Source organism: Bacillus rossius, chromosome 12, assembly GCF_032445375.1.
Source record: "Bacillus rossius redtenbacheri isolate Brsri chromosome 12, Brsri_v3, whole genome shotgun sequence".
NCBI lineage: Eukaryota > Metazoa > Arthropoda > Insecta > Phasmatodea > Bacillidae > Bacillus > Bacillus rossius.
The window spans coordinates 45361550-45381943 of NC_086339.1; the positions used below are offsets into that span (position 1 = coordinate 45361550).

At 35.8% G+C, this 20394-nt stretch overlaps 1 protein-coding gene across 7 annotated transcripts in view; it reads right to left on the reverse strand.

Annotated features, from left to right (window-relative positions):
* LOC134537906 (gastrula zinc finger protein XlCGF26.1-like) overlaps positions 1-20394 on the reverse strand; it is a 138513-nt gene that overhangs the window by 90168 nt on the left and 27951 nt on the right. The window contains exons 2-3 of one of the 7 annotated variants that reach the window (XM_063378847.1): positions 19338-19388; positions 15145-17388 (exon numbers count right to left, since the gene is read on the reverse strand). The exons of 3 other annotated variants lie outside the window; for them this stretch is intronic. In XM_063378847.1, the coding sequence (XP_063234917.1) occupies positions 16066-17388; positions 19338-19367 (1353 nt within the window). In that variant the 5' untranslated portion in view covers positions 19368-19388 and the 3' untranslated portion in view covers positions 15145-16065. Of the gene's footprint in view, positions 1-1036; positions 17389-17727; positions 19389-20394 lie in introns of those variants that run through there. 3 more of the 7 variants (XM_063378852.1, XM_063378846.1, XM_063378851.1) reach the window with 3 other exon arrangements.

Below are 20394 nucleotides of genomic sequence, written 5' to 3' on the forward strand. Positions count from 1 at the left end.
CAGGAAGTTAAGGGGAATTTTGAAGCTAATGTTGAAAGGACGTTTACAGAAAATTCAAAGGAGGGTAGCATTGGAGGTTCAGTTTTGACTGTAGATGAAGTGAACACTTTTGGACGGACAGTGCCGAAATTGTTTGGTGATGACCGAGGGGTCACTCCGATACAATTTGTAACCAAATGTGAGAAAATAGTTAGCTATTTTAGTGGCTCAGATAAGCAACAGGTAGAATTGTTTATCACTAAATTGGATGTGGATGGTGTTGTATTGCAATGGACAATACATAAGAAGAATGAATGGAAAACATTAAAAAAAAAAAAATAAAATAAAAAAAAAATTATATATTTGCCAGTTGTGTATGTATTTTTTTAGAATAATTCAATGAAACATTATTATGAACAATCAGCTGTGCAATGTTTAAAGTATGTTTATGTTGATTTTGTAAACAAATTAAGGTCATCAAGAATTTTATCATGTTGGACTAGTGAACTATAGTGAACATTTTGCATATTTTTGAAAGATTAGTAGAGGAAAAGCTGAGTAATATTAGAGGGAATGGACAGGGTAACATTAGAAGTTGTTTCTTTGGGATGAAATATAGGAAAATTTTGTGTCAACAGTTTTGAAGTGATAATGTTGTCAATGTTTTGTTGGTGCAGATATGAGGAGTGGAGATATTGGTGCATTTGTGAGTTAAAGTGGTTATTTCATGGGATTTGAGGAGTTTATCATAAGCAGCAGAGAATTAGAGTAACAGTGGTTTTTAAGGGATTTTAAAGGAAATAATTTGTTTTGAGGTTATTTGTCGTCGTCGAAGTTGAAGTTTTTGTATTTGTCGTCGTTTAAGGTGGTCGTGGAGACGTAATTCCTGGAGTTGAAGTTTTTATCATCGTTAAGGTGGTCATGGAGACGTAATTCCTGGAGTTGAAGATTTGTTGTCGTCGTCGAGGTTTCTGCCGAGGTGTAAGTTTTTGAAGATGTTGAAGTTTTTGTGTTTATTCATCGTCGTTGAGGTAGTCATGGAGACGTAATTCCTGGAGTTTAAGTAAGTTGTTCAGAGTTTTTTGCTGTTATTGAGGATTCTTCGTTGACCAGGGGGTGTCTGCTTGAAGCTTGTAGAGAAACCAGTTTCAAAGTTATTTGTATTTTGCACTGATGAGAGGGAGATAACCGTTTGTGAAGAATTGTTGACACTTTGTAGTAAGAGAGATGTTTTCAAATTTTTGGCTTTTTGACAAGGAATTAATATTGCAATATTTAAGAAACAGTTTTTTGAATTTATATATAAACAAGTGTTTTATATTACTTATGATGCATCAGGTGAGGCAGTTGGTGCTATGCTCTTCCAAACGAGTTTCAAGGAAGGGGATGAAGTCTTAATTGCTTCACACAAGTTGTCATCCCTTAAGGCCCTGTCACACTGTCAAATATATTGTCTCCAATATATTGGACAACAAAATTTGAAGGGTGATTTTGGATTAAATACATCTTCAAATATATTGTATTCAATATTATTTGATGAGCACTGTAAAATATATTTGAAGTCATTTCACACTATCAATTTTCTTTGAGTGAGCTCGTTTTACCAAACATTCTGTAGAGAACTGTAAATGACAGTATTTAGAATCAAAAACAAATTTTGGGTCAAGGAACGCGGACTTTTTTAAGTAGGTTATATTTAAATTTAGGTATATTGTGATCATACACAGTTTAAAATTTACGTTTTCCAGGTGTTTGCAATGCCTGCATTAAGAGCATCAAAGTGTTTCAAAAGCTGTAGCTGTAATTGCAATTGTAGCAAGTGTCAGTAAACTAGAAGAGAAATCTAAGAAAAGGAAACGCAGATGGTGGACGAGACAGTGGATACTTTCCCGGCAAAAAAAAAGGTGTTTTACCCCTTTTTGTCATGAACTTCGATACGAAGATGCCGATTCATTTCAGAACTAATTAAGAATGGATTCTGAAAGATTTGATCTTCTTCTTTCAATTGTGGAGTCTCGCATTGCAAAGAAGGATACTCATTTTCGCTATACCAGCAAAGCAGAGGCTGGCAGTTACATTAAGATTTTTGGCGACAGGCGAATCATTTAAGTCCCTTATGTTCTCTACAAGTATTCCACACAACACCATCTCAAAATTTGTACCTGAAATTTGTGGTGCAATTTATAGTGCTCTTCAAAAACAATTTTTAAAGGTATGTTTAGTAAGAATAAAACATATAATTAAATGTAAACCTGCAATTAGGCATATCCCTTCTTATTCCCGCATATTTTCTCACCCAACTAGCTGCTGTTGTATGGACACTTTCACTTGTATTTCATCAAAATTGTTTCTATACTTTAAAGTGAAAGTGTTAATTTTTGCTGTGTTTAGAAATTGGTAATTTTGTTTTATTTTGAATTAAGTGTGTAAGCTTATTTACTGTTACAAACCTCAACCATAGCCTTTAAGCTAACTTCACCTCAGTCACATTATCTCTTTAAAATAATTTTTTTGATGAGATATTAGACCAGGTATGCTTGTTTCGTACAGCCTGGGAAGTATATAGGCCTACTGACAAAGATCTGCTACAAAAATATTTACATTCACGAAAAATGGTATTACTTTCAAAACTTAAATAATAATAATTGAATACGTAGGCAGAATTATAATAGTTCTAGGCCTTTCTTGCAAATCACCAGAGCTACTTGCTTACTTAGAGATGCTGCTTTAACATAAGTCTCTGAATTGAAATATTTTAAAATTTATTTTAGATGTTATTAATTTGGATTTGTAGGTAAAAGTTCCGAAATGCATATCCCAGTTGATACCTCATTCCTGATGGCACATTTTGTACGCAATGCTTGCTGTTTTAATTTAGTGTATCAAAAATACCTGAACATAAGCAAAACTGGTATAGCAATCAAATAATGATCGTAAGTTGAATACAAATTGTTTTCTGTTTTAAGGACCATAATATTACAAAACTACAGTAACTTTTTTTAGTCAAATATATTAACCTGCACTTCCGTACATACAAATTCAATTGGAGGAAAATATACAATAACAATTATTCCAGCAGGAAATAAAATAGTATTAGTTCAATTACTGCATTTCTTTCCCATGTAGTATTCGCCATTGCTAATATTTAAACTATTACACTTCGGAAACGGAAACAAAAGCGGCCGCTTTATTTTAGATAACTCTGATTGGCTGATCCCATCCAACATCCAACATATTTTAGAACCAGTCCTATACGTAAAATATTTGAAGGAAACTCTAGACATTCAATCTCTCAAATAAACATGGCTGCGATAGTGACGTTTAACGTGACGTCACAACCCTCAAAGATATTGGAACCAACATATTGGAAGGTGTTGGAAGCTAAAATTTGACAGTGTGACAGGGCCTTTATAGATAATAAGATATCCAAGTTTTTCAAATTGTATGATGGGCCATATGAAATAAAGGCTGTGGTAGGCCACAATGTTTACAGAGTAAGTGATGCTAATTGGCACGTCTCTTTACTCAGACCATGGAAAATTAATTAAGGGTAAATTTTAAGCAAGTTGAGTATGTACTTTTTTAGTGTGAGTCAATGAAACAATTTGGACAATCAGCTATGCAAGGTGTGATTATTGTGTAAAGTATGTTTATGTTGATATTGTAAACAAATTAATGTCATCAAGAATTTTATCATGTTGGACTAAAGTAAACTATAGTGAACATTTTGCATATTTTTTAAATGACAAATGAACATGAAATTCCAATGAAATGTTTTGTTTGTTTAATGTTGTCTCATGGGAAGATGTTAACTGAAATTTATTATGAGTTATGTTTTCGGAAAATGATAAAAGTTTGAAAATGTTTGATATTTTAAATTAAAATGCTACACATATTGGTAATGCTAAATGTTTGTTTTGAATTAAATAACAGGGTGTCAATATCCTATATTAAAGGTATGAAATGTAATACTAAAAGTTAATGCATAACAGTCGTCGAGTTTTGAAGCTGCAGAAGCAATTGTGTGTTCATGATGGCCAGAGTTTAGGTGAATTTTTTTGTATTGCCCCTAAATAATCAGCATATATTTTTTTTGTGTAGTGTGGTTTGTGAGGCAGTTGGGGGGCCAGGAGGTTAATTTTAAATATGTTTCCGGCATGGAGTCCGATGTTTTTTTTTGCAAGGGTGAGTCCCTTCTCCTTGGTCGCTTCCACCCCTCATCAATGTTAATATATGTGCTGCTGTTGCTGAAAGGGGAGGTATGATTTGAAACCTGAGGAAGGACATTAGTTCATGTAATTGGTTTTTCAAGAATATAAACATACGACTGTGTCATAATGAATTGTTTGTCATGCCATGAATGTAGAATTGTCAACTTGTTGTTTGTGGAAATTTAAGTGAGGAATGCAACACTTACAGTTTGATGCTCTATAATCAAGTGTTGTGTTTTTTGTTAAAGATTGATGTGCCACTTTAATTTGGTATGGAGAATTTAAATAATTTTTTGTAAGTAATTTTTCAATGTTTGGGTTATAATTTTGTAAATTTGTTTTAAGGATTTATAATATGAAAAGTCATGGTTTGCTATTATTGTGTCAAGATTTGCATTTCTAATGTTGATGTTAATTTGTTACATTTGTTTACACTTTTGTTATGGTATGTTATTTCTTTTGTTTCAACAATTTACACTTTTGTACTTTTTGATTTAATTTTGCAAATTCAATCAAAAAGTAGGGGGGGTTATGTAGCATTGCAAAATGGGTCATAAGAATATTAAGAATAAATTTGAGGTGAAGGATATTTTTTTTTTGTTGATATAGAAAACAGTTCAGATATGTTAAGAATTGTTATTAATTACTTTGGTTAAATTTCATGGAAAGCCTTAAAATACTTATTTCCTTGAGATACTTAATTATAAATTTGAGGGTTAACTCTAGTTCATAATAATTAATGTTGATATTTGATAATTAATGTCAGTAATTAAAGCAGTATAGATTATAATTTTACAGGACATCATGTTTAAACAAAAGTTTTTATATGAATTTCAACTTTGTTTACTAAATTTTTAACATTGTATTTGAATTTTTTGGGTAATTTTATATTCTATTGGATACTGCTAGTGTAATATTTTGAGAATAGTCTGGAAGGTACAGAAGGAAGAGCGGACAGGCGCGACACTCTGGCGCCAGAAAGCTATTTTTCACTTTGTAAATGTGTGTTTGGGATTTACGCGTCACGTTGTACGCACAGCTGTAGCGACCGTCTGGAAGGGTCTCTGGAGGCTACCACTAGCCAGCCAATCAGGGCGAGTCCTGGCGTGATGTGATGCGCTCGGCCGAAATTCCTTATTTGGGCATGTTGATGAATGCTGTACTGTGATTGGTCGGTTGGCCCACGGGGTTGCTTCCCTTGTCTTCACCTTTACAAGGGAAGGTAATCTCGTCGACCAAGTCACTTGTTGCTCGATCGTCGCCGAACTCGGTCGCGTTGTCGGCAAGTCACGAAACAAATGAAAAATTATTAAGGGACAATTTAACGCCTAGGGGCTGGGGCCACGCCGTAGTTTTTTAACCTAATTTCATTTTTTTTTCCGGACTATGTATTAGAAATTTAGGCCCTAGGCGTCGGCATCGGCCCGACTCGTGTGATTTCGGTCCGCGATCAACGGTACCTTGAGTTAGGTAATTAACCAAGGGACATTACTAAGTTTTTTTTTTCTTCTTTGGCGAGTGACAAGACTCCTCGACCATCAACGGCAATATGTATGGTGCTGTGGTATGTATTTGGACCTCATCCTATCAAAATTCAAAGATATCGTTAAAATTCGTATAAGAAAAGACAAAAACTGTACAAGTAACGAAGTTTTTCAAATTAAATTCATTTGTAAAATTGTGTATTGAAGCCATGTAACGATGAGAAAAAACATTTTTTTAAAGAAATAAACAAAGATAATTTAATAAACTCTTTTATTTCCAAATAAAGCAGAACCTCAGGAACATTGTTTGTTTTGTATTGTTACGTTTCTATGTGTGGTTAGCCGGGCAAAAACATACAACGTAACACGATACACGGCCCACATGTATACAAATGGTCAGTAGGGCATATTTAAGAACATATAAACGGTGTTTGAGGGGGACTAAGCAACAATGGTCCGCTGTATTGGTAAATACCGCCTTCTTTCCTGCCGGCCACCGCCAGATTATTACTTTTGATATTAATTTAAAGTATTTAAATTCCAGTGGAACTTATATTCAATTTACGGTTTTACATATTTTAGACGTTATGAACTACGGAACTCCCGTTAAGAAATTAAGTTGAGAATTCGCGGCAATCGGTAACCGCCTGGACTTGAAAACGGGCCAATAGGAGAGGCCGCTGGTGACGCTCCGCAGAGGTATAAAAGAGCCTCCCGGCGTTTTCTCGGGGAGTCATTCGGCTGTACAGAGCCCGAGCACGTGTCGCTTCGCGTCGGAAGTTTTCGCTACCCGCGATTCCGGGCTGCGGAATCGCGACATTTACGTTGAACGTTCAATATTATTAATACGGACAGCTGAACTGGAACTGTATTTATAGAATTCGCCAACGCGTCCGCGGTCCGGGAAATGACGATGCGCGCGCCGGAACTTCTCCTCGTGTGAGTGCTCTGGTGACCTAAAGTGTGTGGTGCCTACTGGTGCATCTCAACGCACTCCCTGGGACAGCCATCACGCAGACTGGAGACTGTGGAGCCAGCGCAGCATTCGCAAGGTAAGGTGTGGTCGCCTTGAGTCGGCGCCAGCGCATTGTTGGACTGCAAACTCCCCTCATCTTACACGGTGATTCTCGATACGAGACGTTGTATAGCAGAGACGGTACAAGCTAATAGTAACTGTCCGCGGTCCCCCCAGTGGTCCTGGGGGTAGAAATAGCCTACCGACCGAGTTATAGCCCGGAGCAAACCCCACCATCATTTAATGTGTACACGGCATCTACGTGTTGTGTTGGAGACCAAAAACAGAGAATACGTTTTGAATTGGACTGTTGTCGAGCCGGGTGCCCATCGTAACGTCCTGAATCATAAGTAACATTTTTTTTTTGATAGTCACATGTGCCTGTAGAGACTTTGAGAAATTTTAACAATTGCCAGAACCTGCCAGTTCATATGTAATTCTGATGTTATGTTGTTGTTTTGTCTTTTTTTTCTAATATTATTAAAATCTCTCGGAACATCACCCGTGGTTATTGTTTATTTGTACTATAGGTCAGTCTCCATATTTATGTTTTCAATTCATGGCAAATAGGGCAAGATAGTGTTAGGGACCAGATTATTTACGTTTGCACTCGTGTGTTGACAACTGTCATTTGCCATTCATGCAGTCTTGTGTTTGTAAACAAACAAAGTGTTTGTTTACGTTTGAATCCCCTCAGTATAGCATAGCATGGTCGTGTCGTAGTAGCATTACAGTACAACGGAATACGGCATTATATGTCTTAATGAAACTTGATTTAACTATTGCAGCATTAATTCTCACTACTTCACAGAACAATATCTCACTTTTAGATAGGACAGAAACTCTACACTAACATTGTTGGCAAGAGAAGATGGTGTCTTAATTGCACTTAGTGTACAAAAGTTTCCTTCAGTCCATCAAATACAAATCTATGATCATCCTGGAATTGAAGCTCCCTGGATCAAAATTAAAACCACGCCTTCTAAGTACATAATAGTTGGAACAATCTATATTCCCCCTGAAACAACTCCAAATACATATGAAACATATCTTGAAGCACTGGAAGATAACCTCATTAACTACCAAGATGATTTGTTTTAATAATACTTGGTGACTTCATTGTGCCTGGAGTTGATTGGACTAATAAACATACTTAAAATATATCACAGTCATATGTAAACACTAAGGCACAATCCTTGCTTAATTTTTCTATTAGTTTGGGACTGCTTCTGTGTAAATATTCAGTCCAAAAATCTGTTAGATCTTTGCTTCACGAATATAATACATTGTGAAGTAATGAAAACAGTAGAAGAAAATATGAATGAAGACTTAAGTAGTACATCCTGCCTTAGATATTAAAATTACAATGGCTATTCAGTTAACGATGATCATCATCATACTCACTATCAAAACTACAAAAATGGTGATTATCTATGTATATACAATACCATTAAGAAACAAGAATGGACTAAATTTTTTTTTACTTCTGAAGTTAATGCCCTTATTAATCAATTATCTAATTTCTTAGGTGATAAAAATATTCAAAATGAGTCTCTAAATATAGCCATTGATTTTCCAAGAAACTAATATAATGTTTGAAATCTAAATTTTTTTCACAAGCTCTATAAAAGAAATAACCCTCGGTACAAAACTTATTTTTCCCATTACCATAAAGCAGTCCAAAAAAAAACTCATAAAACAAGATAAAATAATCTGGACTTAAAAGGTAAACAATATCATCAAGAAAAATCCTAAAAAATTATGGCATTATACAAATATGATGAAATTTATTCAAAATATTTAAATTTAAAAAAAAATCAAATTTTTACTTAAAAAATTGGTTATCTGATAGACAATATGGATTCAGAATTGGAATTACCACTACAATGACTCAACTCATCTTTCTTAATCCAATTTATAATGAGGTAACAAACAGAGCACAGGTTGATGTTTGCTATTTTGATTTAGCTACAGCTTTTGACACTAAATCACTCTATATTATTGGAAAAGTTGTCAAATGTAAGATTATGTGATGAATACATAAATTGGTTCACTAGTTATCTAAGAAATATATATTTTTTTTGTATGCATAAACAAAACTAACTCTTCCCTTCAATACACCAATTCTGGAGTTCCACAAGGGGATACATTATCACCTCTGCTTTCCAATATATTTATTAATGATACTACTTAGGTTCTACATCATTCTATTGGTTTTTTATGTGCAGATGACTTGAAAATCTTTAGAAAGATTACTTCCATACATGATTGTATTCTATTCTTAAGAAGACATTTCTGAAATTAATAAATGGCGTAAAACCAATCTTGTTGAACTTAACAAATAAAACACTAAAATCACTGAATTTACAAGTAAACTTGTAACGTCGCAAGACCCCTGCCCTCCTAGCTAAATATTTTTCTTTTAAACTGTTTTCATGCATGTAAATATTTCTTAAAAAAGTCTCGCTAAGCATATTTTACCATTTTTATGTATTTTAGGGTTGATATTTGTACTTGCTGTGTGTTTTAAGAATGTACTTTGTATTTTAACAGACATTTTCAATCATTACGATTTTTTATGCAATTGTTCACAAATAAGTCGTACTAGATTTTTTCCTGTTTTGGCCTACTTTTTCAGGTTTTTCTAAATAAGTTTAATTTTGTCAAGTAATTTGTATTATGATTGCTGTTACCTAATGTTCTAGAACAATGGACTTGGTGTGGGGTGGCAGGTATATGAGACCTATGAGTGCGAGTGAGTTAAAAACTGTGATTCCCCACCAAGAGAGAGGAGAAAGTGAATCCCCTGTTTCTATGTATGAAAATAGTTTTCAGTGTATATGTTCTGTGTTCTGATTGGCTTGTAATTGTTAGTGTGAATGAAGAGTGTATGTGATTGGTCGGCGAGGTCATGTGACTGCCCTTCCTGCGTGGAGGAACCAGTGCCATGATCTCGTCAGTTGTCTGTCGATCGCTGCACAATGAGGGCGCATTCGGTGGCTTCTCACAAAATATGTAGTAATTGAGAAGGATAAATTTAACATTGGTGGTCAGAGCCATGCCGAGTTTTAAGTTAACCTAACATTTTTAATTTCATTCAGCCATTTAATTAGAAATTGTAACCATCTTCGTCGGCATTTTGGCTCGTGGCGACTGTGTTTCGCCAGGTGCGACCAGGTTTGGGGCCTCACTATTGTGTACTTCAAGTCACTAGTTACTGAAGGACTTAATTTACGTTTTTTTTTCTGCTTAATTTTCATCGCCCGAGCTGCGAGCCATTCTCAACAGGCGGATGTACGAGTTGAATGAGTGAGAATAATTTTGAAAGTGATTGGATTCGTCTGTGCATTCTATTTTGAAAAATAAAACAAAAACTACAATTGGCGCTTAACATTTCTTTTTTTTTAAATTTTTTGTATATAATGAACCGTTATATTTGGCGGCCCAATGGGTGGCGGGCACGGACTTTTACATGACCCTGAGAGCAAGACGGAAATTTTCGGCGGTAAATAAATTATCTCCCAGAACTGTCGGCGCAGCTGAGCGGCGAATGCGGCAAGAGACGACGGGCTGTTTCAGCGAGTGAAGTGTTCCAGAGAAACGGCGGAAAGCGGTACATCGCGGGACAGAGCGACCCAAGGCACCGTGGGACTTCAGGCCTGTCTCATCGCGGGACTTCAGGACCAAGCTTCGAGGGACAACGTGGAATGGATTGCCGGAAATAGCAAGTGAAAGGAGCAGTGTGGTGTACAGAGTTGTGTAATTAGGGTTGGAAAATTGTTGTTGTGTTTTGTATGTGTGGTAGGTTTGATATCCAGAGTTGTCTGTTACTTGTATAAACATGAGTACCAGTAGTAGTGAAACTACCGATTTCGTAGGATTTTTAGAAAATCCCGAAAATTCAAATAATTCATATCCCAACCTTGATGTTGAAATAATAGAGCAAGATTTTTCATGTCGGCAGGAAAAACCTGTAAACATGGAACATCCTGCCGAATCAGGTCAGAACATGGGAACCCGTACAATTAGCAGCCCAGTTAAGGTTATGGGGGGTCAGTTTCAAATGATCGATTGATATTGAATATGATGAGAGAAATGATGCGGGACATGAAACAGAAAATTGAACAGGGACAACGGGAACTCAAACAATGGCACAGGGACAGAATGAACTTGCTTAGGGACAAATAGAAATCAACAACAAAATTGAGGTAAATTCACAAGAGATTGCGAAGGTTAGGAGAGAAATAGCTACACAGTTGTGACAGGAAATTGACAGGGTTGAATACAAAATTGCTGACTTTAAAATTAAAATTAATGAACAGGTAGTAGCCTAGTGTACAAATATATTGCAGAAATACAAGCCGGGATGGAAACATGTGTTGAAAAAATGGGCATTTTGAAGGAAAATATTGCAATTCAGGGAAACGAAATTCAGGAAAATAAGGGGAAAAATATCTATGGTACAGGATAATCTCAATCAGGTTCAAAACAGTGTGGGTAGGGATCATAATGAACTCATTGAGGTACATGGCAAAGTTAATGAGAATGCAAGAGGTATTTTATTAAATGAAAGGAAGATAGAGGAAGTGGAAAGCAATTTTGGGGTTAATGTTGAAAAGGTTTTGATGGAAAATAGGAGAATTGGTAATCAATTTGAAAAGTTTCGTGACGAGGTTGGATAGGAGTGTTTGAAAAAAGGAGAAGAAAAATTGGGAAAAATTAGGGGAGATTCTAATGGAGGGATTAGGAGTACAGTGCTTACTGTTGACGAAAGTAACATTTTTGAGAAAAGTGTACTAAAATTCTATGGGGATGACAGAGGGGCTACCCCAATACAGTTCATCACAAAGTGTGAGAAAGTTTTTGGATATTTAAAGGGTTCTGATGAACAGCAAGTAGAATTGTTTGTATCGAAGTTGGATGGGGCAGCGTTGCAATGGGCAATGCATAAGGAGAGTGAGTGGAGAACTTTTGAAGAAGTAAAAACAGCCTTTTTAGACAAGTATAGGGGGATTTATGTCCAGCATGATTTCTTGCAGTACTTGTTTAAAGGAAAATACCGGCATAGGGATGGTCACATGGCACCATATGTACGAAGGCTGTATTTAAAATCAAAATTTTTGAACAACCCTATAACCGATGAATGTTTTATCTCTCATATTGTTCACCATTTTTACCAGCATGTACAGAACTGTATTCTAGGGGCCAGGGCGAGAACTGTGGACGAGGTCATCGATTTGCTGGAAACGTTGGACAGGAAAAATGAAAGGGAGGAAGGACTGAGGGGCCGAGATTCAGACCATCGGGACCAGCGAGAACCACCCAAATTTGGTAATAGGTTAGCCGAGCTGACTAGCAGCTAAAAGGGTTGTAGTAAATGATTTATTACACAGCTCACACTTGAAGGGACCCCAGTATTTAATCTGATGCATTTAGTAAGTAATTTTTTTCCCTAGTAAATGATTTATTACAGAGATCATACTTGGTGCTCTCCTGAACGTAACCCCTTTTGTTCAATCAATCCCTTTTACAACGAAAATAACTAACAAATAAATCACACTTGAAAGAAAACTCCTCTCTATGTAATCTGGTATGTGCAGTAACTGTTGTTTTCCTAATAAATGATTTGTGAAATACATCACACTTGAAGAGACACTCTCCTGTATGTAAATTGATATGTCTAATAGAGCATTTACCCACGTATTGGTCGCACATTTTGTTCATATTTTGAGTATAAAATATGAAGTGCAAGTTTTTTACTTTTGTTTAAAACATAATAATATTGCACTGTGTGGTATAATATGTGCACAAATAAATAACTTATGTTCGTTTTTAATAAATATAACTCGACGAGTAAGTATAATTGTTTAAATCAAACTATGCCAGCAGTAGCATGAAGCTCCATTAAAATGCAGTTATTGTCCGAGTGCCGTGTCCGTCACCCAACCAGTCGTGGTGCCGGTAGTGACATGTCTACTGCACAATAATGGCAAGAAGTGGAGGGGAAAACCTAGAAATAAACCGGCCTGAGAGAAAGAGAGAGCAAGAGCATGAGGCCATATGACAGTGTTGACTCCCTCTCATCGTCGTAAGTGTCCTGTGAACTGACATCCTACACAATTAATGTGCCTATCTGGACAGGTGTTTCAACTGAACATTCCATGACAAAACTGCGGCCATTGTTGGGTGTTTATAAGTGCACCTTTTATATTCCTCCAGCCCCATGGTAATGTGCTAGTTTTCACAGAAGGAACTGACCAAGAGTAGCTTGCTGCCTCTTCTCTCTTTGTGACAATGGGATGAGTATAAACGAAATGGGCTGCCTCACACCCTCCAGTAGTAAACAAAGAAAAAACCAAGATTATCACCAGTGCTGTATTTATTACGTACGAATAGGCTGAGACACGGAACACAAAGACTCCACTGAGATCTACTGAGATCTACTGAAGACAAATAAATAGTGCGACCCTCATTCGAGGACGATCCTTAACAGTAAAAACGTTGAAAAGGGTAAAAAAAACGCTTTCCAGTTTGTGACATTTTATTGAACTAAAGATATAATTTAAAAGTCTCTTTGCAATCTTTAAATCATAATTCAAGTTTATTTTAATTCTCTATGTACAATGTTAATAGTTAATCTATGATCTTATTGTGTGTTATTTTAGTCAGCCAATGAAAAGTCTGTTTATTGATTATAAGAAAGTAAAATTTTATTATTTGAAGTTGTAATATTAAAATAACGAAGTAACGTGTAACGTGTGATGTCGGGAAGAATGATGAAAGTGAAATTCAGACGCGTAAACATTATTTAGGACATATTTTACAGTAATAACGAGTATCATTGAAAATTATAACGTGGATTGTGATTGGTCGGTAAGTGTTCAGACACAAGAAATTAGAGACCAGTGGAAGAAATATTTTCGGTCGTGAGGAGCAACGATGAATGTTTTATGAAAAACATCCAAAGAGAAGAAAAAATCTTCCATCATGGTCGGACGTGTTCTAACATAGCTCTTCGTAAAAGTCCATAAAACTTTATTTAGAAGTACTACGTCGATCAATTATAGTTACAGAAGACAAGAATTTAAGAAGAAACGTTACAATATAAATTTTATCAAGATTGGAGAAGAAATATACGACAGGTCAAGATATTGTCAAGTCTGAACTACAGACCAACTTCAAGACGTACGATCCCCAGCATGCCCGATACCATCACGAGAAGAAGACTGTGTGAAACATCAATTACTTTAAGTATTCAAGCAACTCGGATCGACGGACCGACTACGAGACGTACGGCACATCATAGGGAGTGATCCAATTTCAGAGACCCGGCTGAGTACATCAGTATCATCAATTCCGGTGCTGGTACGAGAAATTGTACTGCTAGCATCATTATAATTGCTGTGTCTAGTGCAACAATTCCTGAAGACTTCTAAAACGGTACCTTTCCAATTCCCCAATAAACAATTGTCATGTAAAAGTAAATCTTCCCAACGAACATTTATTAATTTGCTTGTTAAATAGAAAGAGTTTTGTATTAGTATTTGATTTGCTAATGAATCCTTCAGTTACTAATTTTTTTTAACATCTATATAAAGTTGCAAAACTAACTATTAATATTTTGATCATAACTCATTTATGTAACATTACATCCAGAGGTATAGCGCATTCTACCAGAGCTAAAGTCAAGGCACAAATATAATTAAAGAAACATAATTAAACAAATATAATTAAATAAACATAATTAAATAAATATATATAAAATCATTGTCATTTTGCAAATCAACATTTTTTTTTTACAATAATTGAAATATTCCAATAAAATCTTAAACATTATTAATTCATCTTGAATGTACGATTCTTGAATAGAAGTATAAATAATAATTTAATAATTTAAATTGATTTTGGAAGTTATATTATATTTTATTATATGAAACCATTTTGTTATTGTTGTAACAGACCGTGATTGCAGGAATTATTCATGTGTTAAGGTAAAGAGTCGTATCAAAATACATAATGAAGTCATTAAGATAATACATGAAATAATGTGCGACGTTCACGTAGATGCCCGTAAACGAAACAGGTTAGATATTATAATCATATTTAGTACTTTAGTATTTCCAAAATAATTTTTTTTAAGGTGCCCAACTATTACAATAAATCTCTATCTACTAAAACAATTCAGTAATTGTAGTTAGATGATTTTAAATCAAAAATATTCTATGAATAAATTTGTCACGACAAGTGAAGCATATTAATAATAATTTACATCACTGAAAAGCTGACAAATATATCTACAGAAATTGTCGGCAACGTGAGACAGTTTTCAATTTCTATAACATTATAATTTTTTTTTTGCCAAAAATAAAGGGTGTGAGCCACATGCAAGAGCGACCCTTCTGCAGGTAATTACGGTAATTGTTGTCTTCCAAGTAAATGATTTGTAACATCACACTTGAATGGACGCTTCCCTTTATTAGATTGCGTTCAATCAGATAAGACAGTACGGTCCATTAAAGAATGTGCCAGTTGTAACTTTTAATAGTATTAACTGTAAGCACTGTAGACCGTTAGTTCAAGGTCTAAAAGAGTAATTCAAACAGGTTTAGATAAGTGCATGCCCAAGTACTGCTTTGTAGTTTCATCGCTTGCAGCGCCACCCACACAAAATGGCGACTCCTGAGTATAAAGCGTCTTGTGTTCGGCCATTTTCTAACAGTAAATCTGTAATTTCAGTTCCAAGTGCATTTTGTTTAAAGTATAATTATTATCCCCCATGTGGCATAAACATCCACCAATGGTATATGAAATTTGAAACAAACCAACGTGTTTGTTAAGGGAAAAGCAGGGGATAATCAAAAGTGTCTGTAAAGGATGTTGACCAAGTCAGAGCATCTTAAATGGATAGTCCTAAGAAATCTGTTCGGAAAGCAAGTCTTGCTTGAACTTCAGTTGCCAAAGACGACCGTGTGGAAGGTTTTATGAACACGTTTACACATGCTTCCATACTGGTTACAGTTTCTGCTAGGTTTAAACCCAAATGACTATGGTTCCATTGCAATCTCTTTGTATGAGTGGTTGAATGTCAAAAGTCCCTGACCAATGTATTGGTCATAATGGTCGAGACGACTGTTATAATACACCATTGAAATTGGGACAATGTTTTATGGAACCCTGTATTTAAAATTAAATCTTAGAACATAATTAACACTTAAAAGGAAACTCCCTTTTATTTAATCTGTTGTGTACTGTAAGTGTTGTTTTTTTAGTGAATATTTTCTATACGTATCACACTTAAGAGACATTCTCTTTTATGTGATCTGTTGTGCACATAAAGATAACTTATGCAACAAAATGACTTATTACATAACTCACACTATAAGGGACAATCCCCTTTATGTAACCTGTTGTGTCTAAAAAAATGTGATTTCAAAGTAAATAACTTGTTACACACATCACACTTGAAGGGACAATCCCCTATATGCAATCTGTTGTGTGCAGTAAGTGTTTTTTTAATAGTAAATGATTTATCACACAGACCACATTTGAAGGGACGCTCCCCAGTATGTAATCTGCTGTGTACAGTAAGTGATTTTTCCCTAGGAAATGTTTTATTACACAGATCACACTTGAAGGGATGCTCTCCTGAATGCAACTTTTTGTGGTCAATAAAATCCCTTTTACAACGAAATGACTTACTACATAATTCACACTTGAAAGGAAACTCTCCTGTATGTAACCTGTTGTGTGCAGTAAGTGTTGTTTTCCTAGTAAATGATTTATTACACACATCACACTTGAAAGGACACTCCCCTGTATGTAACCTTTTGTGTACAAATAGATCACTTTCAAAACGAAATGCCTTACTACATAGCTCACACTTGAAAGGACGCTCATCTTTATGCAAAACGATGTGATTAATGAGTGATTTTTTCGAAATAAGACCTTTGTTACACAGATCACACTTGAAAGGACGCTCCCCTGTATGAGATAGGTTATGTTGAATCAGATGATGTCTAAAATTAAAAGACTTACTACATATTTCACACTTATAGCGAAGCTCCCCTGTATGTAATCTTTTGTGTGCAGTAAATTTTTCTTTCCTAGTAAATGATTTACTACACAGATCACACTTAAAGGGACGCTCCCCTGTATGTAGTCTGTAGTGTGTTTCAAGTACTTGTTTCCTGGTAAATGATTTGCTACACAAATCACACTTGAAGGGCCGCTCCCCTGTGTGAGATCGGCTATGTTCAATTAGTTTACTTTTGCAATCGAATGATCTACTGCACATATTGCACTTAAAGTTACGTGTAACTTTATGATTTAAGCTATGCGTTACTTGCTGCTCTTCATTATTAAATCCTTGGTTGGTTTTCTGTACAAGTGATTCTTCGCAGTTATCACTTGTGTGAGATGAGGGAACCACCAGTGACTCTTGTCTTATAACTAGAGCACCATTGTCTTGTTTGTCTGACAAATACAACTGCTGATGGTGTTGAAGGCACTTGCAATCTGCTGAAGCCTTGAGGCAAACGTTAGACACCAAGACACACCCGCATATAATAGTTTTTGCCAGTGCATCATTTTGTGGTACACATTCAGGCTTGAAATACGCACTTTCTTCACTGGTATAATTATCTTTTGTCCTGAAAAGTCCTGTCAGATTTCCTTTTTCCACAGTAGAATAATTTACAGCCTGGAACAAAAAAAATTATTAATTAATGTGTTAAGATTTAACTGAATTGTAGCCAAATCCTATGCAACCCTAAATTGAGTAAGGGTGTATCAAGCATGTGCTTTGAATTGCACCAGGTAAATTAATAAAAGAAAAAAAAAATATTAACTGTTTATTTGTAACATATCAAAGGTTATGATTAAAAAAAATTAACTATATGTTATTTAAGTACAATTTACTGGTAACATATTAAAAACATAATGGTATTATTGACCTACATTGCTTGTAATGGCAACAAGGTACCTATTATTTTGATGATTTTTAAGATATTATTTAGAAAATTTTCTACTATATGTTTAATTACATTTATTTAGGTTATTTAGGTTCATATGAAACACCACCACCCGCACTACTGTCGGCCCTGCCTGTTAGCTTCAGCTATGGGTAGTCAGGAGCGTCCAATGGCTCTGTCCACAAACACAAGCACTTCCCTCCTCCTGACCAGATTCTCTCGCTGCGAGCTGCTTTACCATGTTGCTTTGCTATGAACCTGACGTCGACCAGGGCTACAACTGCCTAAGCCCTGTGTGCCTCACGCCACTGCCGACCCCCTCTCCTCCCACCGACACCCTCTGTTTCAAGCCTCACGCCAAAAAGTGCGTGTGTGCGGTGCCCACCCTAACTGGAGCGGTGGAGACTGCATGTTTTTAAATAACCTAATTCTAATACCTGTAATACGTGATACTTAAGTCTAAATTAACACGTAATTTTTTAAGGGTTTTGATATGTTATGTTTAACTGTCTTTAATATCAATTTACTAACGGTAAGTTCAGCACTTCCTGCAGCCAGGACACCCGGGGCCCGGGAAAGTCTCTTCCGTTTGCCGAGCGGGGTAGGATGCATCTCAGCACCTCATAACCAATCCGTTAACAACTGCAGTTGTAACTATTTTTATAAACCATTTTTAAATCATCCTTTGAGGCTACCCCAGCGGCAGACTGTTTAAATTAATTAATTAAAGCTCCCCAGAGCGTTTTGGATCAATCGGCGGACTTATACTTTCGGGGCCAGGCCACGCGGTGTCCTGGTCAGCAAGAAAGCTGGACTATGTTCTGTTTTCTGTGTGCTTTGTCAGTGTACGTGTCGCACCAATAAAGCTCAATATTCACCCGACTCGTTGCACTTAATTCTCGACCACGAGTTTCCCAGCACCGAGACGGAGGTGTGTGGGGCACCTCAAGACCCCACGAGCAGTCACATAGCGTGCCCGCTGCTGAGAGCGGGCCGGTGAGTGCTAGCGGGGGGAAGTCGAGCCTAGCTCCACATGGGTCACGTCACGGCCCTAGGACAGAGTCGGTAGCCGGTCCACATGGTGGCGCCCAAGGTATAAACGTACGCCGATTCGAAACCCTTCCTCAAGACAAACCCTTATAGTTAAAACTGCCTGGTGGAGGCATCTGAGTAGTTGTTTGCAGGTTAAAGCCATAACAGGCTGTAAAAATATGGTGCAGGCATTCAGGTTCTGCTTTGCGAGGAGTTCGGCATGGTTCTTGATGATAATAATAATAATAATAATATTAATTTTATAATTATTAATATTATTATTACTGTTGTGCACTGACCGGGCTTGCCAGAACAGACTAGGTTTTATGAAGGAGGTGGACCAGAGGCTTCCTCTTGTGAGGATGAAGACATACCATATAATCCAGAATATAGGCCAAGGTGTTTATTCACAAAACCGCTCACGAAAATAGTTTGCCTGAAATTGGCACCAAGAAAAATTCACTTAAGACAAAAAAAAAAGTAAATATTCTTTATCGTTCACAAAACCAATTAAAAATTATTTCTTACATAGCTTTACCATGTCTCTTGATAACCTTTATTTAATATATTATACTAAAATCAATTTCCATATGCGCATATTATTTTTCTCTCAATAAAACTGAATATATGCTAGCAGGATACCTACACAGAAAATATGGTGCAGGGTGTGTTCCATTGCTTATAACTGCATGCAAGTCTGAAATTAAAAAAAAACTGTAACTACAAGTATTCCTTTGTTAGTTAATGAAATGTAAACTATGAATTTTTGTTTCTAATGTGTGCTTGTTTCCACTCCAAAATATTTTCCTTCTAATGTTAACTCCAATTGTATGTTACAAATGTTGTGCAAAACGGAATTTTAACGTGTTAGTATTCCGTAGGATTTACAATTATTTAACTGTTATTTGTGATTTTGTCAAAAAAGTGTCAAATCTGCATCCCAGGAAGAAAAATCTCTACAGTAATTACAGCCTCAAAGTTGTACACTATGTCAAAAATAACAACTTTGCAGCAGTATGCCAATAGAGGGTCTGCAAGAATAATATACGGTGGCGAATGATGTAGAAAAAACGTTTTGGTTAAAGTGATTCTGATTTAGAAGAAGAAATGATGTTATTTTTCTGGAAAGGGCCATCCAAAAGTAGGGGTGGGCCTCAATTCAGGTTTATATAAGACAGCCCAGGAAGACTTGAGGTACATGTTACAATATACGACTGAATGTCGCAGCACCTGAATCACACTTTGTACTCGTGTAAATATTACCCCAAATCAATCCACAAGTCATAGAAAATAAAATTATTGATGGTTGTTTCCCATGAAAAAGAAGGGCAAACTATTCAAATGATAGTAAAAAAACACAACAAAAATAAACATTTATCCTTGCTTGCAAATATGTACAATTTATTTAAAATTATATGGATCTATAAAAATATCACAAATGTAAGGTGTATCTGGTGTAACCCAAGTGATATCTTTAATTTTAAATCAATGTTATCACTAGTGTGATAGTGGCATAAGCCACAAGCAGCATTACTAACTTTAATAATGATTATTTGTATTGATATACTTTAATGTTGTAAAAGGACAAAACTGGAGCAACTTATTATTATCATTCACTAGTAATTCAATGCACTGACCTCCAAAACCAACTTCAGTGCAAAATATTTTCACAGAACTTATGTTTACTTTAATAAATAAAACTA